Source organism: Coregonus clupeaformis, chromosome 19, assembly GCF_020615455.1.
Source record: "Coregonus clupeaformis isolate EN_2021a chromosome 19, ASM2061545v1, whole genome shotgun sequence".
In the NCBI taxonomy this organism is placed as follows: Eukaryota; Metazoa; Chordata; class Actinopteri; order Salmoniformes; family Salmonidae; genus Coregonus; species Coregonus clupeaformis.
This window is the reverse complement of record NC_059210.1, coordinates 1,733,513-1,752,706: the sequence shown is the minus strand read 5'-3', so window position 1 is coordinate 1,752,706 and position 19,194 is coordinate 1,733,513. Positions and strand designations below refer to the sequence as shown.

Sequence of the window (19,194 nt, the reverse complement as noted above, 5' to 3'; positions counted from 1 at the left end):
AAAGGCTTTTATTGACGATTACATGAAGTTTATGCAAAGAGTCAATATTTGCAGTGTTGACCCTTCTTTTACAAGACCTCTGCAATCCGCCCTGGCATGCTGTCAATTAACTTCTGGGCCACATTCTGACTGATGGCAGCCCATTCTTGCATAATCAATGCTTGGAGTTTGTCAGAATTTGTGGGTTTTTGTTTGTCCACCCGCCTCTTGAGGATCGACCACAAGTTCTCAATGGGATTAAGGTCTGGGGAGTTTCCTGGCCATGGACCCAAAATGTCGATGTTTTGTTCCCCGAGCCACTTAGTTATCACTTTTGCCTTATGGCAAGGTGCTCCATCAGGCTGGAAAAGGCATTGGTTGTCAGCAAACTGTTCTTTGAGAAGTTGCTCTCGGAGGATGTGTTGGTACCATTCTTTATTTATGGCTGTGTTCTATGCAAATTGCCATCATCAAAACTGAGGCAGCAGACTTTGTGAAAATTAGTATTTGTGTCATTCTCAAAACGTTTGACCACGACTGTAGAATAATAGTGAAGACATCAAAACTATGAAATAACACAAATCCAAATATATTTTAGATTTTAGATTCTTCAAAGTAGCCACCCTTTGCCTTGATGACAGCTTTGCACACTCTTGGCATTCTCTCAACCAGCTTCACCTGGAATGCTTTTCCAACAGCCTTGAAGGAGTTCCCACATATGCTGAGCACTTGTTGGCTGCTTTTCCTTCACTCTGCAGTCCAACTCATCCCAAACCATCTCAATTGGGTTGAGGTCGGGTGATTGTGGAGGCCAGGTCATCTGATGCAGCACTCTATCACTCTCCTTCTTGGTCAAATAGCCCTTACACAGCCTGGAGGTGTGTTGGGTCATTGTCCTGTTGAAAACAAATGATAGTCCCACTAAGCGCAAACCAGATGGGATGGCGTATCGCTGCAGAATGCTGTGGTAGCCATGCTGGTTAAGTGTGCCTTGAATTCTAAATAAATCATTGACAGTGTCACCAGCAAAGCACCTCCACACCATCACACCTCCTCCTCCATGCTTCACGGTGGGAACCACACATGCGGAGATCATCCGTTCACCTACTCTGTGTCTCACAAAGACATGGCGGTTGGAACCAAAAATGTCAACTTTGGACTCATCAGACCAAAGGACAGATTTCCACCGGTCTAATGTCCATTGCTCGTGTTTCTTGGCCCGAGCAAGTCTCTTCTTCTTATTGGTGTCCTTTAGTAGTGGTTTCTTTGCAGCAATTCGACCATGAAGGCCTGATTCACGCAGTCTCCTCTGAACAGTTGATGTTGAGATGTGTCTGTTACTTGAACTCTGTGAAGCATTTATTTATGGTTTTTGTGACTGCACTTGAAGAAACTTTAAAAGTTCTTGACATTTTCCGGATTGACTGACCTTCATGTCTTAAAGGAATGATGGACTGTCGTTTCTCTTTGCTTATTTGAGTTGTTCTTGCCATAATATGGACTTGGTCTTTTACCAAATAGGGCTATCTTCTGTATACCACCCCTACCTTGTCACAACACAACTGATTGGCTCAAACGCATTAAAGAAGGAAAGAAATTCCACAAATTAACTTTTAACAAAGTACACCTGTTAATTAAAATGCATTCCAGGTGACTACCTCATGAAGCTGGTTGAGAGAATGCCAAGAGTGTGCAAAGCTGTCATCAAGGCAAAGGGTGGCTACTTTGAAGAATCTCAAATATAAATATATTTTGATTTGTTTAACCCTTCTTTGGTTACTACATGATTCCATATGTGTTACTTCATAGTTTTGATGTCTTCAATATTATTCTACAATGTAGAAAATAGTAAAAATAAAGAATAACCCTTGAATGAGTAGGTGTGTCCAAACTTTTGACTGGTACTGTATTTGATACCATTTCACTTATTCCGCTCCAGCCATTACCACGAGCCCGTCCTCCCCAATTAAGGTGCCACCAACCTCCTGTGCAGGGATTTGTTTTTTTCTAGCCCAGCGTTAACACTCCTGAATCAATTACATAAGATCGAGATGAATAGTTGATTAGTTGAATCACGTGTGTTAGTGATGGTCAGTAGCAAAAGCCTGCCCATCCTGTAGGTCTCCAGTACCAGGGTTGTCCACTGTGACCAAATCAACAGCAAAAATATATAAAGCCCTTTTTATATTGCAGTTGTCACAAAGTGCTTTATAGATATCCAGCCTAAAACACCAAAGAGCATGCAATGCAATCAATTGACTGATTGATTGATTGTCGACTGTGCTAAGTTGACTACAGTATTTCAACTGTGCTAGAGTGAATTGCCTATACCATTATAATTTTCTCATTATCAAAGTGGTTGATGTTAAAAGTACTGAATTGATGTGTTTCTCTGTGTCCTAGGCCAAACTAGGAGATGAGATGCTGGACTACAAAGACCTTGCTGCTCTGCCAAAGATCAAGGCTATCTACGACATCGACCGGCCAGACATGCTCTCCTACTCTCCCTATGTCAGCTACCCCTCAGAGGAAAGACACTACGGAGATGTAAGGGGACAAGGAAGGGAACAAGGGAGATGCGTTCTCTTTTTCTCTCTCTCTCTCTTTCTCTCTCTCCCCCTCCATAAGCCATCCACTGAACTAACCTTTATCCATCAGTCTCATATAGCCTTATGCAGAAAATGTATCCTTCCTTCCTGTTTTACAACTCATTTCCTCAGTTGAATCATAGCTCTCTCCCAGCCTAGTTGGCTGAAATGTCTTAAGCAAAAAGCCGATTTTGTCATACATTCAAAACAGTATTAATTAGTATTGTTTTGAATGTATCCCTCCTTCCCTCAATATTCCCACAACTAGAGACATTGGGAGGGGTATAGCAAGTAAGCAAGTCGTATTCATTAAACCCAACTCCTAACACATGTCAAGATCATGCTGTTTGTTTGATTAACTCATATTACCTCATATGATATTAGTTAATTTTACTAAAATCAAATCAAATTTTATTCGTCACATGCATCGTAAACAACAGGTGTAGACTAAAAGTGAAATGCTTACTTATGGGCCCTTCCCAACAATGCAGAAAGAAAGAAAATAGAGAAGTAGTAGAAAAAGTCATAATAAATACACAATGAGTAACGATAACTTCGCTATATACACGTGGTACCAGTACCGAGTCGATGTGCAGGGGTATGAGGTAATTGAGGTAGGAATGTACATATAGATGGAGATAAAGTTACTAGGCAACAGGATAGATAATAAAAAGTAGCAGCAGCGTATGTGATGGTGCATCAGTACCGCTTGCCGTGCGGTAGCAGAGAGAAGAAGTTAGGACTTGGGTAGCTGGAGTCTTTGACAATTTTTAGGGCCTTCCTAACAACGCCTGGTATAGAGGTCCTGGATGGCAGGGAGCTAAGCCCCGGTGATGTACTGGGCCTTATACAATGGGTGGGTCTAATCCTGAATGCTGATATTGGTTAAAACCGCATTCCAGCCGGTGTCAATTCCACAAGTTACCACCGGCTAAATCTATGACGCTAAAATGCCTATTTACTCTGTTCCATCTGACTGCGCAATCCACTGTCTCATCATCCCAGCCATGAAATGTATCAACTTGATCTCCACTATAAAAAGCATCTAGACATTATCTCACATTTCTTTTAGACTAACATTTAGTTTTCAACAGCGGAGATTTGTATAAACCTTGCTGTCCTTCTAATAACACCCGTGCCAATATATCCTCCAAACACAGGCTTCTCGGGCATTATCACTTAAGTAAGCACTGTAGCGCCTTGCGGTCAGATGCCAAGCAGTTGCCATACCAAGCGGTGATGCAGCCAGTCAAGATGCTCTCAATGGTGCAGATATATAACTTTTTGAGGATCTGAGGGCCCATGCCAAATCTTTTACTCATCTGCTTCTGTCTTCCCCTCTTTATTTGCAGTCACCCCAGTTGCTCTCTCCTACTCCAACAGAGGTAAAATACCACAGTCTGGACCTCATACTGGGCTCCACCTGGACATTACTCATTTCAATGTTTCCCCATAACGTTGTTTTATGTTTCCTCTCAAATGTTATTGATGGTTGTGTGTTAGAATTGAACTGTGTGGGCGTGTGTGTCTGTGCGTGTGTGTCTGTGCGCGCCTGTGTGTGTGCCTGTGTGCGTTTGTTGACGCAAAAGGGTGGTTTTCATGGACATTTGCACACTATAAAGTGATTGATCCCGATCATTAAAATCACATCAGTGAATTCATCATAATCTGATGTGGAGCACACATTCCTCTCTGATTCCGTGCTAGTGTACCCCACCATGATTGCAGAGTGTGTGAACGTTCCGTGTTAGGTATTTGGCTGCATCCATGACATCATCAGTTTCCCTCCTTGTATGACATCATTATGATATAACCTCCTGTCCTTGTTTCCAGGGTGACGGAGAGAAGTCTCCCCGTCAGAGGAGGCCCTCCAGCCCCAGCTCCAACAGCTCCCTGGGGAGGTATGGAGGATACACCCCGTCCCGCTCCCCCCAGAACTACAGCAGGCCAGGTAGGTACCCCCTCAGCCCTCACCCCTCACTATTCACCTCTAGCATGCAGTAGTTTAAAAAAAGAACACATAGGAAAACGTTGTATATTAGAGTTAACATATAGAAAAGTAGAATATAGTATTTTGCTATAATATAATAATATATACAAATGTAGTCAATAATATACAGCATTTGCATATAGTGCATGACGGGGTTGTGATCAGTTCCATTTAAATTCCAGTCAATTCAGAAAGTAAACCACATTCCAATTCCAATTGGAATTTCAGTGTACTTCCTGAATTGACTGGTGTATGATGTAATTTTTATATGCATGATATACCAAAATGTGCAACCTCATTTAAGTGTCATCTTGATTTGCCACGCTAATTCTATTACTTTAGAGAGCACATGTTTTTCCAAGATCCTGTTCTTTTTTCCTTGCAGAATTGTGCTTTTCCGACATTCATGAATTTTTATTCCATGCTTCTCTTTGAATGAGGGGGTTATGCCATCACTTTTACATGGTATTAACACATAATCTGTACTGTATTTATCTATTGGGTATGGGACAGGACTATGGACAGTGTCCTCTTTGCCCTAAAAAACATCTTGTCCTTCTCATACACCATCTTCCCCTACAGAGGATCTTTATATGGCCAGTAAAGTAATGGGTAATCGATACGATGGCCAGCCCCTTGACTCCAGCTCCCTCCCTCACCCCTCGGCCTACACTGGGGGGCCTAAGTACCTCTCCTCCTTGGCTAGGGACTCCTCCTCCCTCCCCATGCACTACTCAGGGGGCCTACCTCGCAAGTACCCTGGGGCGCTGCAAATACCTGGGGGGATGACAGTGCCTGGCAGAATCTCTCCCAGGGGCAGAGTCTCTCCTGGGGGCAGAAACTCTCCTCTGCCCCTCAATCCCACCACCCTGGCCATGCTCCAGCAGCACAACTATGTGCCCTACTTCAGAGGTAGCTAGTCCCTCCCTAGTCCCTAGCACGCTGTCCTGGAACCATGGGTCCGCTGGTGTGGATTGCAGTGTCAGCTTTAGACTAGACCTGTTCCCGGCTCTGCAGTGATTACACTGCATGTCCCCCAACCCCGGCTGTGTATGAACTAATCGATAGTTAAATAAACAATGGCACCCAACGAGTCCCACAATTACTGTTTTAGACCTACTGGTATTACATTTGTGTGTTCTGTGTTTCCCACAATATCTGCATGGTTTCTGCTGGTGTTGGTTTGACAGTTTTACATAGGATAAATGCCTATTGTTTCTCTATTGTTAGCACCCCCACAACCCCCGATCAGAGTTACCATAAGTACAATTTTTCGACACAATTTTTCTGCACACCCGTGGGGTTCAATTGTACCCCTCTGCCTACGCGAGAATTCCCCTACCCACACAGGTGTGACGTGTCAAACCACCTCCTTGTGCTTCGTCTCCCCCCTCTCCCCCTCCTTCACCCCCCCTAGGCCTCAAACAGGACCCCCTACTACCACCTGAATCTAAACCTAAGACGTCCCTACATCTCAATTTACCTCCTCACAGTTACGGTAACGCACCAGACCCCCCTTGTCTCTATCTTTCTGTTTCTCTTTCTCTTAGCGTAATGCTGGATTTTCTTGGTGTGCATCAAGGCTGTGTGTTGGGACCCCTTAAGTTTGTTTCTGCCCGCCCTTTCTATTGTCTGTGGAAGTTTCAATTTTTTGTCTTCAGGTTGTCTTAGTCTTGTTGTTTTGCATGGGAACCTACTGTAATTGTGGATATGTTCGATATACTATTTGTATTTCAGTTATACTTGACATGGGGATATATTGATATTCGGGGAGAAGATGGTGGATGACTTCCTTATTTTATGTTTCTATGTTTGGTGGGATGCAAGTGTTGTACTTGTAACCTGAACTGTTGGCTTGTCCTTGACATGAAATGGATTGCCTGTTAGTGTTTGTTGTTGTTGTTGTTGTTGTTGTTATTTTGGGAACCATGCCTTGCCTTAAAGTTGACTGTTGTTATTCAGTGTCTTTCAGCCCTTTAAACCTTTGGTATCAGATGGTGGTTGTGTATGGAGTGAGTGGGTGAAACTGCAGGTGGTTGTTTACATGGTTGTGGGAGGGTTGCTGACAGGGAGATATGAGTTTGGGGGGTTTACAGTATTCTAGTTAAATATGTCGGTCTGCGGTTTAGTTTGGAACCACATGATAAGTCACATACAGTATCTGCGAGCAATGAATAAATGTGTTTGACCGAAGTCAACTCGACTGAAACCTTGACAAATACACGTGTGTGGGAGTAGGCCTACGTTTTATCATGAGTCACATCCAGTTTCCCTCAGGGAAGAGATACGAAAAAGCGATCACTCAGCTACATGCTTCTCCTAAGCCTCAGCAGACAAAGTCAGCCAAACCACGAAGGCCTCCTTAGATACCCATCAGCTCTTTTTACTATCAGCCAGATTTACGAGTTTTATCGCTGGAGACACACCATGATACTCGTCTCAATGTCGGGCTGACTTATGCCGCAGGGCTTTTAGAGATTGTAACTCATTGGGTCACTGGAGATAACTGGGTGGACGTCACAGCTTTTTGGGCTGATAATATCAAGCCTCATGAGTTAGGAAGCGGGAGAGAGTAAAAGAGGGTGGAAGAGAGGGGGAAATGAGAGGTAGAGAGTAATGAACGTTGAACTCCCCGTGTAAAGAGGTTGGAGGGGGAAAGAGCCTTGAGAACGAGTGAAAAAAGTAGGAAAGAGAGATAGAGAGAGATGAGGTTTCACCGGAGCTTTAGTACTGTAAATCAGAACACGCAGTCCAGGGTTTGGTGGTTTTTCCATGAAAGGCGGAGAGATGGAAAGTAAATTTCTCAGCGAGCCAAGATGAAAGAGAGGAGTGGAGGAATGAGGGAATGAAAGGGAGGAGAGGAGTGGTGGAGTGATGGTGCTGTAATTTGGGGTCTGGTTGCCAGTTGCAGTGGCACGTCGTTCTGCATACAAACACGCACAAGCACACACACACACACACACACACACACACACACTGGGCTCAAGCGGTTCCTAACACAGCGTGAAAGAGAGTTTGTTTCTATGCACTGGTTTGGGTTTAATGAACTATCAGGTTCTCTCTGGAGTCTTGTTTAAATGATTGTGTTTGTGGATAATTATCCCTCACAAGTACGCAAGTGGCTTAGATGTTTGGTTTCAACACTATTAATGGGTGATAGAGGCAGGCAGTGTGTGAGAGAGATAAGAGGTCATTGAATGTAATTAACATTTCATTTAATTTCATTTTGAAGACGAATGGAAGAAAAGTGAGGTAGAAATGAGTCAGAGGGATAAGGCAATGACAGAAAGAAAATCCACTCGATGAATTGATGTGAATGATGCAATGACAACTGTATCCAATGTAAGAGTTATTATCAGTACATGATGATTATTTCTTGAATTATGAATTGCTACCATTTGTTAGTAGATTCTTATTCTGAGATAAGCTAAGTCTCTTTATGACGTCGCTGAGGGTCATACTTCAAACCCCCCCCCCCTCACCCCACCTCTCCTCCGGGCTCAGTGTCCTGCCTCAGCTCCAGATGTGTGGAGGAGCTGCCCTGCAAATACAGTTGTGGTCAAAAGTTTTGAGAATTACACAATACTAATTTTCACAAAGTCTGCTGCCTCAGTTTTGATGATGGCAATTTGCATATACTCCAGAATGTCATGAAGAGTGAGCAGATGAATTGCAATTAATTGCAAAGTCCCTCTTTGCCATGAAAATGAACTTCATCCCCAAAAAACATTTCCACTGCATTTCAGCCCTGCCACAAAAGGATCAGCTGCCATCATGTCAGTGATTCTCTCGTTAACACAGGTGAGAGTGTTGACGAGAACAAGGCTGGAGATCACTCTGTCATGCTGATTGAGTTAGAATAACAGACTGGAAGCTTTAAAAGGAGGGTGGTGCTTGAAATCATTGTTCTTCCTCTGTTAATCATGGTTACCTGCAAGGGAACACGTGCCGTCATCATTGCTGTGCACAAAAAGGGCTTCACAGGCAAGGATATTGCTGCTAGTAAGATTGCACCTAAATCAACCATTTATTGGACCATCAAGAACTTCAAGGAGAGAGGTTCAATTGTTGTGAAGAAGGCGTCAGGGCACCCAAGAAAGTCCAGCAAGCGCCAGGACCGTCTCCTAAAGATGATTCAGCTGCGGGATCGGGGCACCACCAGTGCAGAGCTTGCTCAGGAATGGCAGCAGGCTGGTGTGAGTGCATCTGCATGCACAGTGAGACGAAGACTTTTGGAGGATGGCCTGGTGTCAAGAAGGGCAGCAAAGAAGCCACTTCTCTCCAGGAAAAACATCAGGGACATACTGATAATCTGCAAAAGGTACAGGGATTGGACTGCTGAGGACTGGGGTAAAGTAATTTTCCGATTGTTTGGGGTATCCGGAAAACACCTTGTCCGGAGAAGACAAGGTGAGCGCTACCATCAGTCCTGTGTCATGCCAATAGTAAAGCATCCTGAGACCATTCATGTGTGGGGTTGCTTCTCAGCCGAGGGAGTGGGCTCACTCACAATTTTGCCTAAGAACACAGTCATGAATAAAGAATGGTACCAACACATCCTCCGAAAGCAACTTCTCCCAACCATCCAAGAACAGTTTGGTGACGACCAATGCCTTTTCCAGCATGATGGAGCACCTTGCCATAAGGTAAAAGTGATAACTAAGTGGCTCGGGGAACAAAACATCGACATTTTGGGTCCATGGCCAGGAAACTCCCCAGACCTTAATCCCATTGAGAACTTGTGGTTGATCCTCAAGAGGCGGGTGGACAACCAAAACCCCACAAATTCTGACAAACTCCAAGCATTGATTATGCAAGAATGGGCTGCCATCAGTCAGGATGTGGCCCAGAAGTTAATTGATAGCATGCCAGGGCGGATTGCAGAGGTCTTGAAAAAGAAGAGTCAACACTGCAAATATTGACTCTTTGCATAAACTTAATGTAATTGTCAATAAAAGCTTTTGACACTTATGGAATGCTTGTAATTATACTTCAGTATACCATAGTAACATCTGACAAAAATATCTCATAACACTGAAGCAGCGAACTTTGTGAAGACCAATACTTGTGTCATTCTCAAAACCTTTGACCACGACTGTACACTGAGGTCTGCACTAACGGCAGTGTGTGTGTTTGTGTGTGTGTCCATGTGTATGACTGTGTGTGTAGACATGCGTGTGCGTGACTGTCCGCGTATGTTTGTGTGTACGTGCTTGTGCGTATATGTGTCCGTGTGTGTTTCTTTCAGAATGACATCATCCTCTTGCATCCAAATGGCTTTACTCTGCCTTTTGTTCCTCCCACAAAGGCGAGAGAGGCGTGTGTGCTCAATCAAATTAACAATCTCGCTCCTCTTTTTCTCCTCCTCTTTCTTGCCTTTCTTTCCCCTCACCCTCTGTTCTTTTAAACTCTCTTATGTAGATGTTTATTAGTTATGGCCTGTAAGGTGCCAGTGACTTAATCATCCAGCCTGTGTGACACAATGCATTGTGATGGACTGTGGTCATAATTACAGTCCCACACACTTTCAGTTGAAAGTAGAAACATATTGACATTGTCCCTTTTCAGCAGGCATCGGTGTCCACAATGCATTGCTATTAACTGTAAAGCCTTTAACCAACCTGTTTTTTTTTTTGAGCACTCTGCCTTTATAAGATGCTCATAAGCTTAATTCATGCTTTTTGATATCGCATGAGCCAAGTACCAATAACAAGGGCCTAGAGTTTTTCCTGGTCTGGATAAATGGTCATGAAAGACTCATGGCCCTATCAATAACCAATGGTTGGGTTATCAAGTCAGTTGATAATTGTAATGAATAATGTTGGTTCCGCTTCATAGTTAAAACTTTGACCAGTAAGCACAACAGCATGACTCTTTGCTCCCCTCTTTGCCCCCCTTTTTTTGTCCACTACTCTTGCTCTCCCCCTTCCCTCCCCGTCCCTCCTTTCCCCATTGGAGGTAGTGAAAGTGGTCGGAGTACCCCCAGTTTGTCCACCTATTCTGACGGCAAATCTCCCTCCTCCACCTATGTGGCTGCTCCCAGGCATTTCCACGTACCAGGTAGGTTTGCCACTTCGCTTTGACCTCTCACCTTTGACCCTGTGACCCTTGACCCCATCAACACGACCACTCTCAATTGCACCATGCCGTCTGTCTGCTGTCTTGTCTGTCCAGGTCTGTCTAGGTAACAGATCTAAGTAGGTGGATGGACATTATACAATAACAGTATATCTGATGTCTGGGATCAACCCTTTTCTGTTCTCCCTGTCTTCCTGTGTTAGCATTTTATCCATGTCAAAGGGTTGCTTCCGGACCTATCCTGTCCATAGTACTTCTTTGACTCCCTCTCTCGAGATCTATCTGTCTCACTTTCCCTCCCTCTATCTGTCACACTATCCCTCTCTTTCTAAATGTATCTTTCTCTCTGACGCTCTCTCTTTCTCTCTCCTCTTTCTTTATCCTGTGTTGGGATCTGTTCTATACAATATGTTGAGTTCTGTCTAAATCTGAATGTGTCTTCAGTTTCACAGGTAAATCGAGATTCGTTAGAATCTCACCCACTGTAACACACAAATTGTATCAACCTTATCATATCTTCTTATAATGCAACCACATTATAACTGCTGCACTCAAAGCAATTTTTTATGATGTCACGATCAATGGCTGACATAGAACCAGACTGCATGGGCAGCGCCACTGAGAAATGTCACCACTTCCTATGGGTTCACATACTGTAATTCCATCCAGGTCATCAGAAGTGATCAGCCAATGAATTACACTTGTGAGAGCCTGACCTGGGTTCAAATACATGTGTTTGATTATTTGTTATTTAAATATAATAATGTACTTCTATTGGAAGTATTTTAAATTATTTTCAAATAACTTCTATAAAATATTTTCAAATACTTATTTCTAAATACATTCTTTAAAATACTCCCAGGACCTGGGTTCAAATGCATGGGAGTATTTATTTGTATTTGAAAATACTCTGTGTATTTATTTTAGTATTTTCAAATACATGCCAAAACTTTCCAAGTGTATTTCCAAACACATTCCAGTATGTCTTTTCAAATAAAAAATATCTTACTTCGAAATGTAAGTGAAAGTAATTGAGATATTTGAAATAGTATTTGAACTAGGGATGGTCATTTGAAACAATTGTGCTATTTGAATAATATCATAACATTTTTGGGGGTATCTGGATAGTCAAAATTCCCCCTCCCCAAATGTAATTGCTCTTGATTCTCGACCAATCAGAATGATGCAAATGCACATGGCAAAGGTAAACACCAGACAGGGTGCTTTTCTCTCCACGGGGGGCCAGTATGAAAAAAGTAAAAAATATATAATGTATGCACTCACTAACTGTAAGCCGCTCTGGATAAGAGCGTCTGCTAAATGACTAAAATGTAAAATGTAAATGTAATTTCTCTGGTAATTTGGCAGCAACAGTGAAAGATAAGTTTATCGCAATGATAGAACTGATTCTGTTAGAAAACGTTTTTCTGGTGAGTGTTTTGCATTGATCTGTTTCAGGTATTGTGGAAACTCTGTTAGGTGAGCGCCTGTAATTGCTATTTGAAGTGGGGGGGAAAACAGCATACTGACGTCAGGGCAACCTGAAGGCTTAATGTGCAGCAGTAGCTCAACGCACCGTTATAAAAAATGTATTAAGAATTTCAAATGTCATGGTATATCCTTGTAGGTAAAAACTTCACAAGGATAATTTAATTTAGACAAAGCTTTTTCATTGTTAAAATAGGCCTACAATCCCACTCACTCAAGTAATCGAATATTAACGTCTGTTCGGATATTCGATTAACCGTGCCCATCCCTAATTTGAACCCAGGTCTGGTGAGCAAACATTCCATAGCTGCAGGTGGCAGTAAACCACCAACCTTGGCTCTATACCTGTGCAAACAACTCACTCAAGGTGGCAGTTTGCACCCTTACAGTTTGTTTACCAACTCATAGAACTAGTAGAAGAAGATATTGACTACTTTAAAATGGAGCGTCTGCTGTCACAGACGCCAAAATGGGACAGATACAAAGATGAGAAGTCTAACTAAGTCTATGACCCTGTATCATACTCTGTCAACCATCCTTTGATAAGTGTTAACAGTTTACAGTATATAGTATTGGACATAACTTTGACTTTTCTAGTGAAAAGCCCCTTTTGATCCATCGTCATTATTTCCATTCACTATTACAGTGTCAATCACCCACATGGAAAAGTCCCCATACTTGGATGGAGTTGACATAAATAAACGAACAAAGCAAAGTTAATGTGTTTTGTAACCATTGTATTGATGGCTTTTATATGTGTATAATTCCCTGTTGCTGGCAGTGACTGAAACAGGGCATAAAATGACCCACATGTGTTGTATTTCATGAGTCATTTATCCTAAAAAGAGCTGAGTGTAGTTAATGTATTGTTGCTATCTAACACAATTGTGTTTGGGTCCAGTGAAAGTTAAATGGATTGGATCAGCTTAGGACAGACATAATGTGTCAATTATATTATGTATAAAAAGAGTCACTAGCACAATTATTTAATTTAATCATTTGCCCTTTAATTTATTATTTCATACAGTTGAAATCAGAAGTTTACATACACTTGGAGTCATTAAAACTCGTTTTTCAACCACTCCACACATTTCTGTCGGTTAGTACTTCTACTTTGTGCATGACACAAGTAATTTTTCCATCAATTGTTTACAGACAGATTATTTCACTTATAATTCACCGTATCACAATTCCAGTGTGTCAGAAGTTTACATGCACTAACTTGACTGTGCCTTTAAACAGCTTGGAAAATTCCAGACAATGATGTCATGGCTTTAGAAGCTTCTGATAGGCTAATTGACATCATTTGAGTCAATTGGAGGTGTACCTGTGGATGTATTTCAAGGCCTACCTTCAAACTCAGTGCCTCTTTGCTTGACATCATGGGAGTCTGGTTCATCCTTGGGAGCAATTTCCAAACGCCTGAAGGTACCACGTTCATCTGTACAAACAATAGTACGCAAGTATAAATACCATGGGACCACGTAGCCGTCATACCGCTCAGGAAGGAGACGCGTTCTGTCTCCTAGAGATGAATGTACTTTGATGCGAAAAGTGCAAATCAATCCCAGAACAACAGCAAAGGACCTTGTGAAGATGCTGGAGGAAACAGGTACAAAAGTATCTATATCCACAGTAAAACAAGTCCTATATCGACATAACCTGAAAGGCGGCTCAGCAAGGAAGAAGTCACTGCTCCAAAACCGCCATAGAAAAGCCAGACTACGGTTTGCAACTGCACATGGGGACAAAGATCGTACTTTTTGGAGAAATGTTATGTTTGGAGGAAAAAGGGGATTGCTTGCAAGCCGAAGAACACCATCCCAACCGTGAAGCACGGGGGTGGCAGCATCATGCTGTGCGGGTGCTTTGCTGCAGGAGGCTGGTGCACTTCACAAAATAGATGGCATCATGAGAAAGGAAAATTATGTGGATATATTGAGGCAACATCTCAAGACATCAGTCAGGAAGTTAAAGCTTGGTCACAAATGGGTCTTCCAAATGGACAAAAAAGCTTGGTCGCAAATGGGTCTTCCAAATGGACAATGACCCCAAGCATACTTCCAAAGTTGTGACAAAATGGCTTAAGGACAACAAAGTCAAGGTATTGGAGTGGCCATCACAAAGCCCTGACCTCAATCCTATAGAAAATTTGTGGGCAGAACTGAAAAAGCGTGTGCGAGCAAGGAGGCCTACAAACCTGACTCAGTTACACCAGCTCTGTCAGGACGAATGGGCCAAAATTCACCCAACTTATTGTGGGAAGCTTGTGGAAGGCTATCCGAAACATTTGACCCAAGTTAAACAATTTAAAGGCAATGCTACCAAATACTAATTGAGTGTATGTAAACTTCTGACCCACTGGGAATGTGATGAAATAAATAAAAGCTTAAATAAATCATTGTCTCCACTATTATTCTGACATTTCACATTCTTAAAATAAAGTGGTGATCCTAACTGACCTAAGACAGGGAATTTTTACTAGGATTAAATGTCAGGAATTGTGAAAAACTGAGTTTAAATGTATTTGGCTAAGGTGTATGTAAACTTCCGACTTCAACTGTATGCTTATTTGTGTTTTTGCTCTAAATGCAATAATTAATGATGTGTTGTAATAAGAGGGAAATATATGAAGATTTCTATTATTTATGACTCTTGGAAAACTTGAGTAAATGTATCGTTGGATACAACATCGATCAACAATTATCGTTGTTCTGGGGATGTCCAACTGGGTGTCTGCTTCACATTACCATAGGACTGGATCAAGATGACATGTTTTCCTGTGTGTTGCATGAATAATGACAATAAGTGATGATTTTTTGGAGATAATACCCTGTCTTGCCAGTTATAATACAAATATATTATGTCTTGCATTGGATCAAACAAAGTATGCTGCCCCTCTCCTTCTGCTGCTTCTCAGACTATTCCATCTCTCAATAACTGCTAACTCATGCGCTCTCTCTCTCTGTCTATGTGTATCTCTCTCTCTCTCTCTGTCTCTCTCTCTCTGTCTCTCTCTCTCTGTCTCTCTCTCTCTGTCTCTCTCTCTCTCTCTCTCTCTCTCTCTCTGTCTCTCTCTCTCTCTCTCTCTCTCTCTCTCTCTCTCTCTCTCTCTCTCTCTCTCTCTCTCTCTCTGTCTCTCTCTCTCTCTCTATCTTTCTCTCATCCTGGGCTTCTTTCATTTCTCTTTCTGCCTCTCCTCCTCTCATCTTCAGAGACTAAGGTCAAGATAGATAATATCTATAGAAAACCCCCTATCTACAAGCAGCATGGTACAGTCATCTCTTCTCCTTTACTTCCTGGTTTAATTTCCTGGTCTGGTCTCTGCACGATGTGTCGCATGTCGCCTGTCCCAAACGCTCCGGGTAGAAGTTGCCCGTAGGCACAGATATAGGATCAGCTTTCCTATCCACGATCCTAACTCTAACCATTAGGCGGGAAAGCATCAAACTGACCTAAGATCAGTGTCTATAGGGCAACTTCCTCCTACTCATGTCCTCTTCCTAGGCCCAATGTTTTCAAGTGACTGACCGATCTCCAGTCTTTTTATATTGGAAAGGCGTCAGCAACTCAGGCAACAGAGTACTACGGAGTCCACATTTACCTTTGAGTGCCTTGTTACTGCAACTATAGTGGGTGGAGATTTTACAATTAAACTGGTCTTATCTCAGATGTGTCACCCAGGCATCTGAAATAGTGACTTTCCACACTCAAGAGGTTATGAACCTTTTTGTTCCCAATGTCCTTTGTAGCCACATACACCGCAACCTTGTGTACTGTAGCATTCTTTTGTGAAGAATGTGTTCGTACTGTACACTGCAATTCATTGTTGCCTGAGTCAAAAGCCTGACATGGAAAACACAAGTGGCCATATTACGCTTTATATTTATCACACCTTTAGGATTATGTTCGTTTCTGCTCATCCCTCCATGCTTGTCCATACTCATCTCAGCAGCTCATTGGTTCTAGTAGTATATGTGACCTGATCATGTTGTTGTGTGTCCATTGTGATTGGTCGAGGACATGAATCACTTGGTGTTGTGGTGCTGATGGTGTCTTGGTCACTTTTTGTTCCACTTAACCCTTTGTGTCTTTGTCACGTTTATGTTTCGTGTTTAGATGTTTTTTTTATATGCGTGTGAGTGTATTTCAAATAGATGACCAAAATCCCTTTGAATAAATTAATGTATGTGCTGTATAATCTCTTATCTTCTGTGTCACACGATGGACCATTATAGGCCTATAAGATCTACAATATATATGAAATATGACAACTTAATCATAACATATTTCTCACAATTTATGAGTTAACTGTCTTCAGTTTAGATAGAATATATACAAACAGACATGCGCTTATGATCAATAGAATGCATTTGCGTGTGACGTTTGTCTGCACCAAAAAATACACTATTTCCCTAACACTAACAGCATACTATATAGCAATAGTTGAATACATACTATACACTGTGATAGTTAATTATACAACAGTACTGTGACTAGGGTTGTTGCTGTTGACTGTGTCACTTTTGTTTTAAAGCAGTAAGTGTTGCATGGCCCATTTGGAGATCCTCGACAGGCTGTCTCATGATGATGATGTCACAGTGTCTAGTTGATTTATTATAGGATGCAGTCTGTGTAGCATGCTGGACTGTAGCTGGTAAACGGATGTAGATGTGTGATACAGTAACTGTGATGTGACGTGTTCTGCATTAGTAACATCAGGAGTATGGTTTGTTACATACTGTATGACTGTTTTACAGCCTCTAGAACGTCCTGGCAAGAAGGAGACGACGTCAAGGTGAGGTGTCTGTGTGTCTGTCTGTCTGTCTGTCTGTATATCCATCCCCTTGCCCACACACCTACACGTCAATCCATCCTTGGATATCCTGCAATAATTGACTGTTGAGACTGTTCTTAAAAAAACAAAACATGGTTATTCACTACAAAGCTGTCTATCTCTCTGTGTAGACGAGGACCAGTTGGATGATCTTGAAGAGTGAGATAGATGGCCAGCCCCTCCCAGAGGACCTGCTGGACCCCAGGAAGTCCACCTGCAGCCTGCCCACTGACGCCTCTCTGCCCAGTGAGTAGCCAATCAGTGGTCAACCCTTACTTGACTGGCATGGCCTCCACCAATGAGTAGCCAATCACTGTTCAATGCTGACTTGACTGACATCAGGTTGAAAAAGTAGCCAAAGAGTCTTTATGATGACTTAGATATTGTTTCGTTCCTTCCAGACTTCCCCTACAGTAAGTCTGCTTCCCTGCCAGGATATGGAAGAAACGGCATATACAAGGTGAGTTCTCACACACGCACACCATAATGAACAGAGGCTGCAATGAGAAAGTGCCAGAGACTATACAGAATCATCCAGTTACAACCTCTTACTTGGTTGTGTAGTATGTTCTACAAAGGCGCACGTAGTCCATTTTCCTGTACTACTGAAAATACTGTAGCACGTGTGACACTGGTTCAACAGGTTCACATCTGACTGCCATTGGCTCATTTAGCATCTCGAGGGCCATCATCACAACAAGTCATGTACACTGTCTCTCTCTCCCTCAGAGAAAGGCATCCTAACACACACACAAACACACACACTTGCACCAGGTGGCCTCACATATGGACCCCAATGACACAATGCGATTCTCCAATTAAACTAAGCTCCAACAAGAGGGTGGAGGGGATGTAGTTTTGGCCTCTCTGATTCTGGAGGAGACAAGGGGTGGAGAGGGGGGAGCCCTTGGCAGGGGGACAGTCAGTTATATCCTGGGCAGGCGTTTGATTCTGACTTGGCCGTCTTACAGAAAGCTCAGAGCTCCGTGAGGTACTGGAAAACTCGCTCGTAAATGGAAATGAGGTGTGTCTACCACCATACCAACGGGCTTAGCCAAGCGTGCTAAAGATTAGAGCTCCATTAAAGAGGGATCAGTGATTGGTCTGTAGGCCTCTCAGCTCGCCGCTCATTAAACAAGGTGCCGCGCTGATTGCTGTGTGGAGGAGGTGCCAGCTGGGTGTAGTGATTGATTTAACCACCAGGTGGTAGTGTTTAGTAAATGTTCATCGCCTTTTCTGTCACCGAGCGGTGGGAGTGAGTTATGGCCGAGGGACAGTGAAGTTCATGTCAAAAAGAGGCTATATTCTGCTGCGTTTCAATAGTTGAACTGGTTTCCTCTCCTCGTGTCCTTGTGTCCTCTCCTCCCTCACCGATCTAGCTGCCTTATGATAGGCGAAAGCAATAGATGTAAACCTATCCAGTCTTTTGAGGTATCAACTGTATTCAAGGGAAGGAGACAAGGATAGGAAGCAGTTTCAGTGTATTGACACACAGCCCTTGACTTATCAAGACAGGAAGGTTGGGTGTTTTTCTCACTTCTACAGAGTTCTTTTGGACTGGGAAATCATGTTTTACAGCTTTCCTATCAGATTCCATGTAGGCCTATCACTCGTTAACACTCCCTCCACAGACACTGGACTGTAGCAGAAAAAGTGTATTTACATTTTACATATTTAGCAGACGCTCTTATCCAGAACGACTTACAGTTAGTGAGTGCATACATTTTCATACTGGTCCCCCGTGGGAAACGAACCCACAACCCTGGCGTTGCAAGCGCCATGCTCTACCAACTGAGCTACACGGGACTATTTAGTCTAACCTTAATGATGTGTTATCGCTGCTTATATTTGTTTGTTGTTGGATGGTGGTCGGCTAGACAAGAGGGGTGAAACAGCTGAAAGTCTGAGTTTAGGGTGAAATGTGGACCCTATCAGACCGCAGTAGCATGCTACACTGAAGACATTCATTCTGCAACCTGATTGGCTGTTACAGTGCCTGTGGCAGCTGAGACAGAGAGACAATGTATGGCTATGGAGAGAGGTTGCATTTATTTGCCGCGCTGAGAATGGAGCAGTTGTTACTCTGAAGGTCTCCGTTTTCTTCTCTATCTCTCTCTCTCTCGTTCTGTCTCTCGCTCCCACACTGAGAAATCCTTCACATGTTTAAACCCCAGAAATCCAGTTACAATGAGACTGAGGCCTGAACCAAACCAGAAGGAATGCACTCAGCTACA

At 42.8% G+C, this 19,194-nt stretch overlaps 1 protein-coding gene across 14 annotated transcripts in view; it reads left to right on the top strand.

Moving 5' to 3' along the window:
- The window catches only part of LOC121554724 (actin-binding LIM protein 2), a 123,544-nt gene that overhangs the window by 90,643 nt on the left and 13,707 nt on the right, over positions 1-19,194 (top strand). For 4 of the 14 annotated variants that reach the window (XM_041868438.1, XM_041868440.1, XM_041868437.1 and 1 more), the window contains 10 exons: positions 2,383-2,526; positions 3,920-3,952; positions 4,401-4,518; positions 5,140-5,469; positions 5,975-6,055; positions 10,516-10,617; positions 15,339-15,395; positions 16,884-16,921; positions 17,092-17,206; positions 17,362-17,420. In XM_041868438.1, coding sequence (XP_041724372.1) covers positions 2,383-2,526; positions 3,920-3,952; positions 4,401-4,518; positions 5,140-5,469; positions 5,975-6,055; positions 10,516-10,617; positions 15,339-15,395; positions 16,884-16,921; positions 17,092-17,206; positions 17,362-17,420 — 1,077 coding nt within the window. The remainder of the gene's footprint in view (positions 1-2,382; positions 2,527-3,919; positions 3,953-4,400; positions 4,519-5,139; positions 5,470-5,974; positions 6,056-10,515; positions 10,618-15,338; positions 15,396-16,883; positions 16,922-17,091; positions 17,207-17,361; positions 17,421-19,194) is intronic. The other 10 variants (XM_041868442.1, XM_041868439.1, XM_041868448.1 and 7 more) reach the window with 8 other exon arrangements.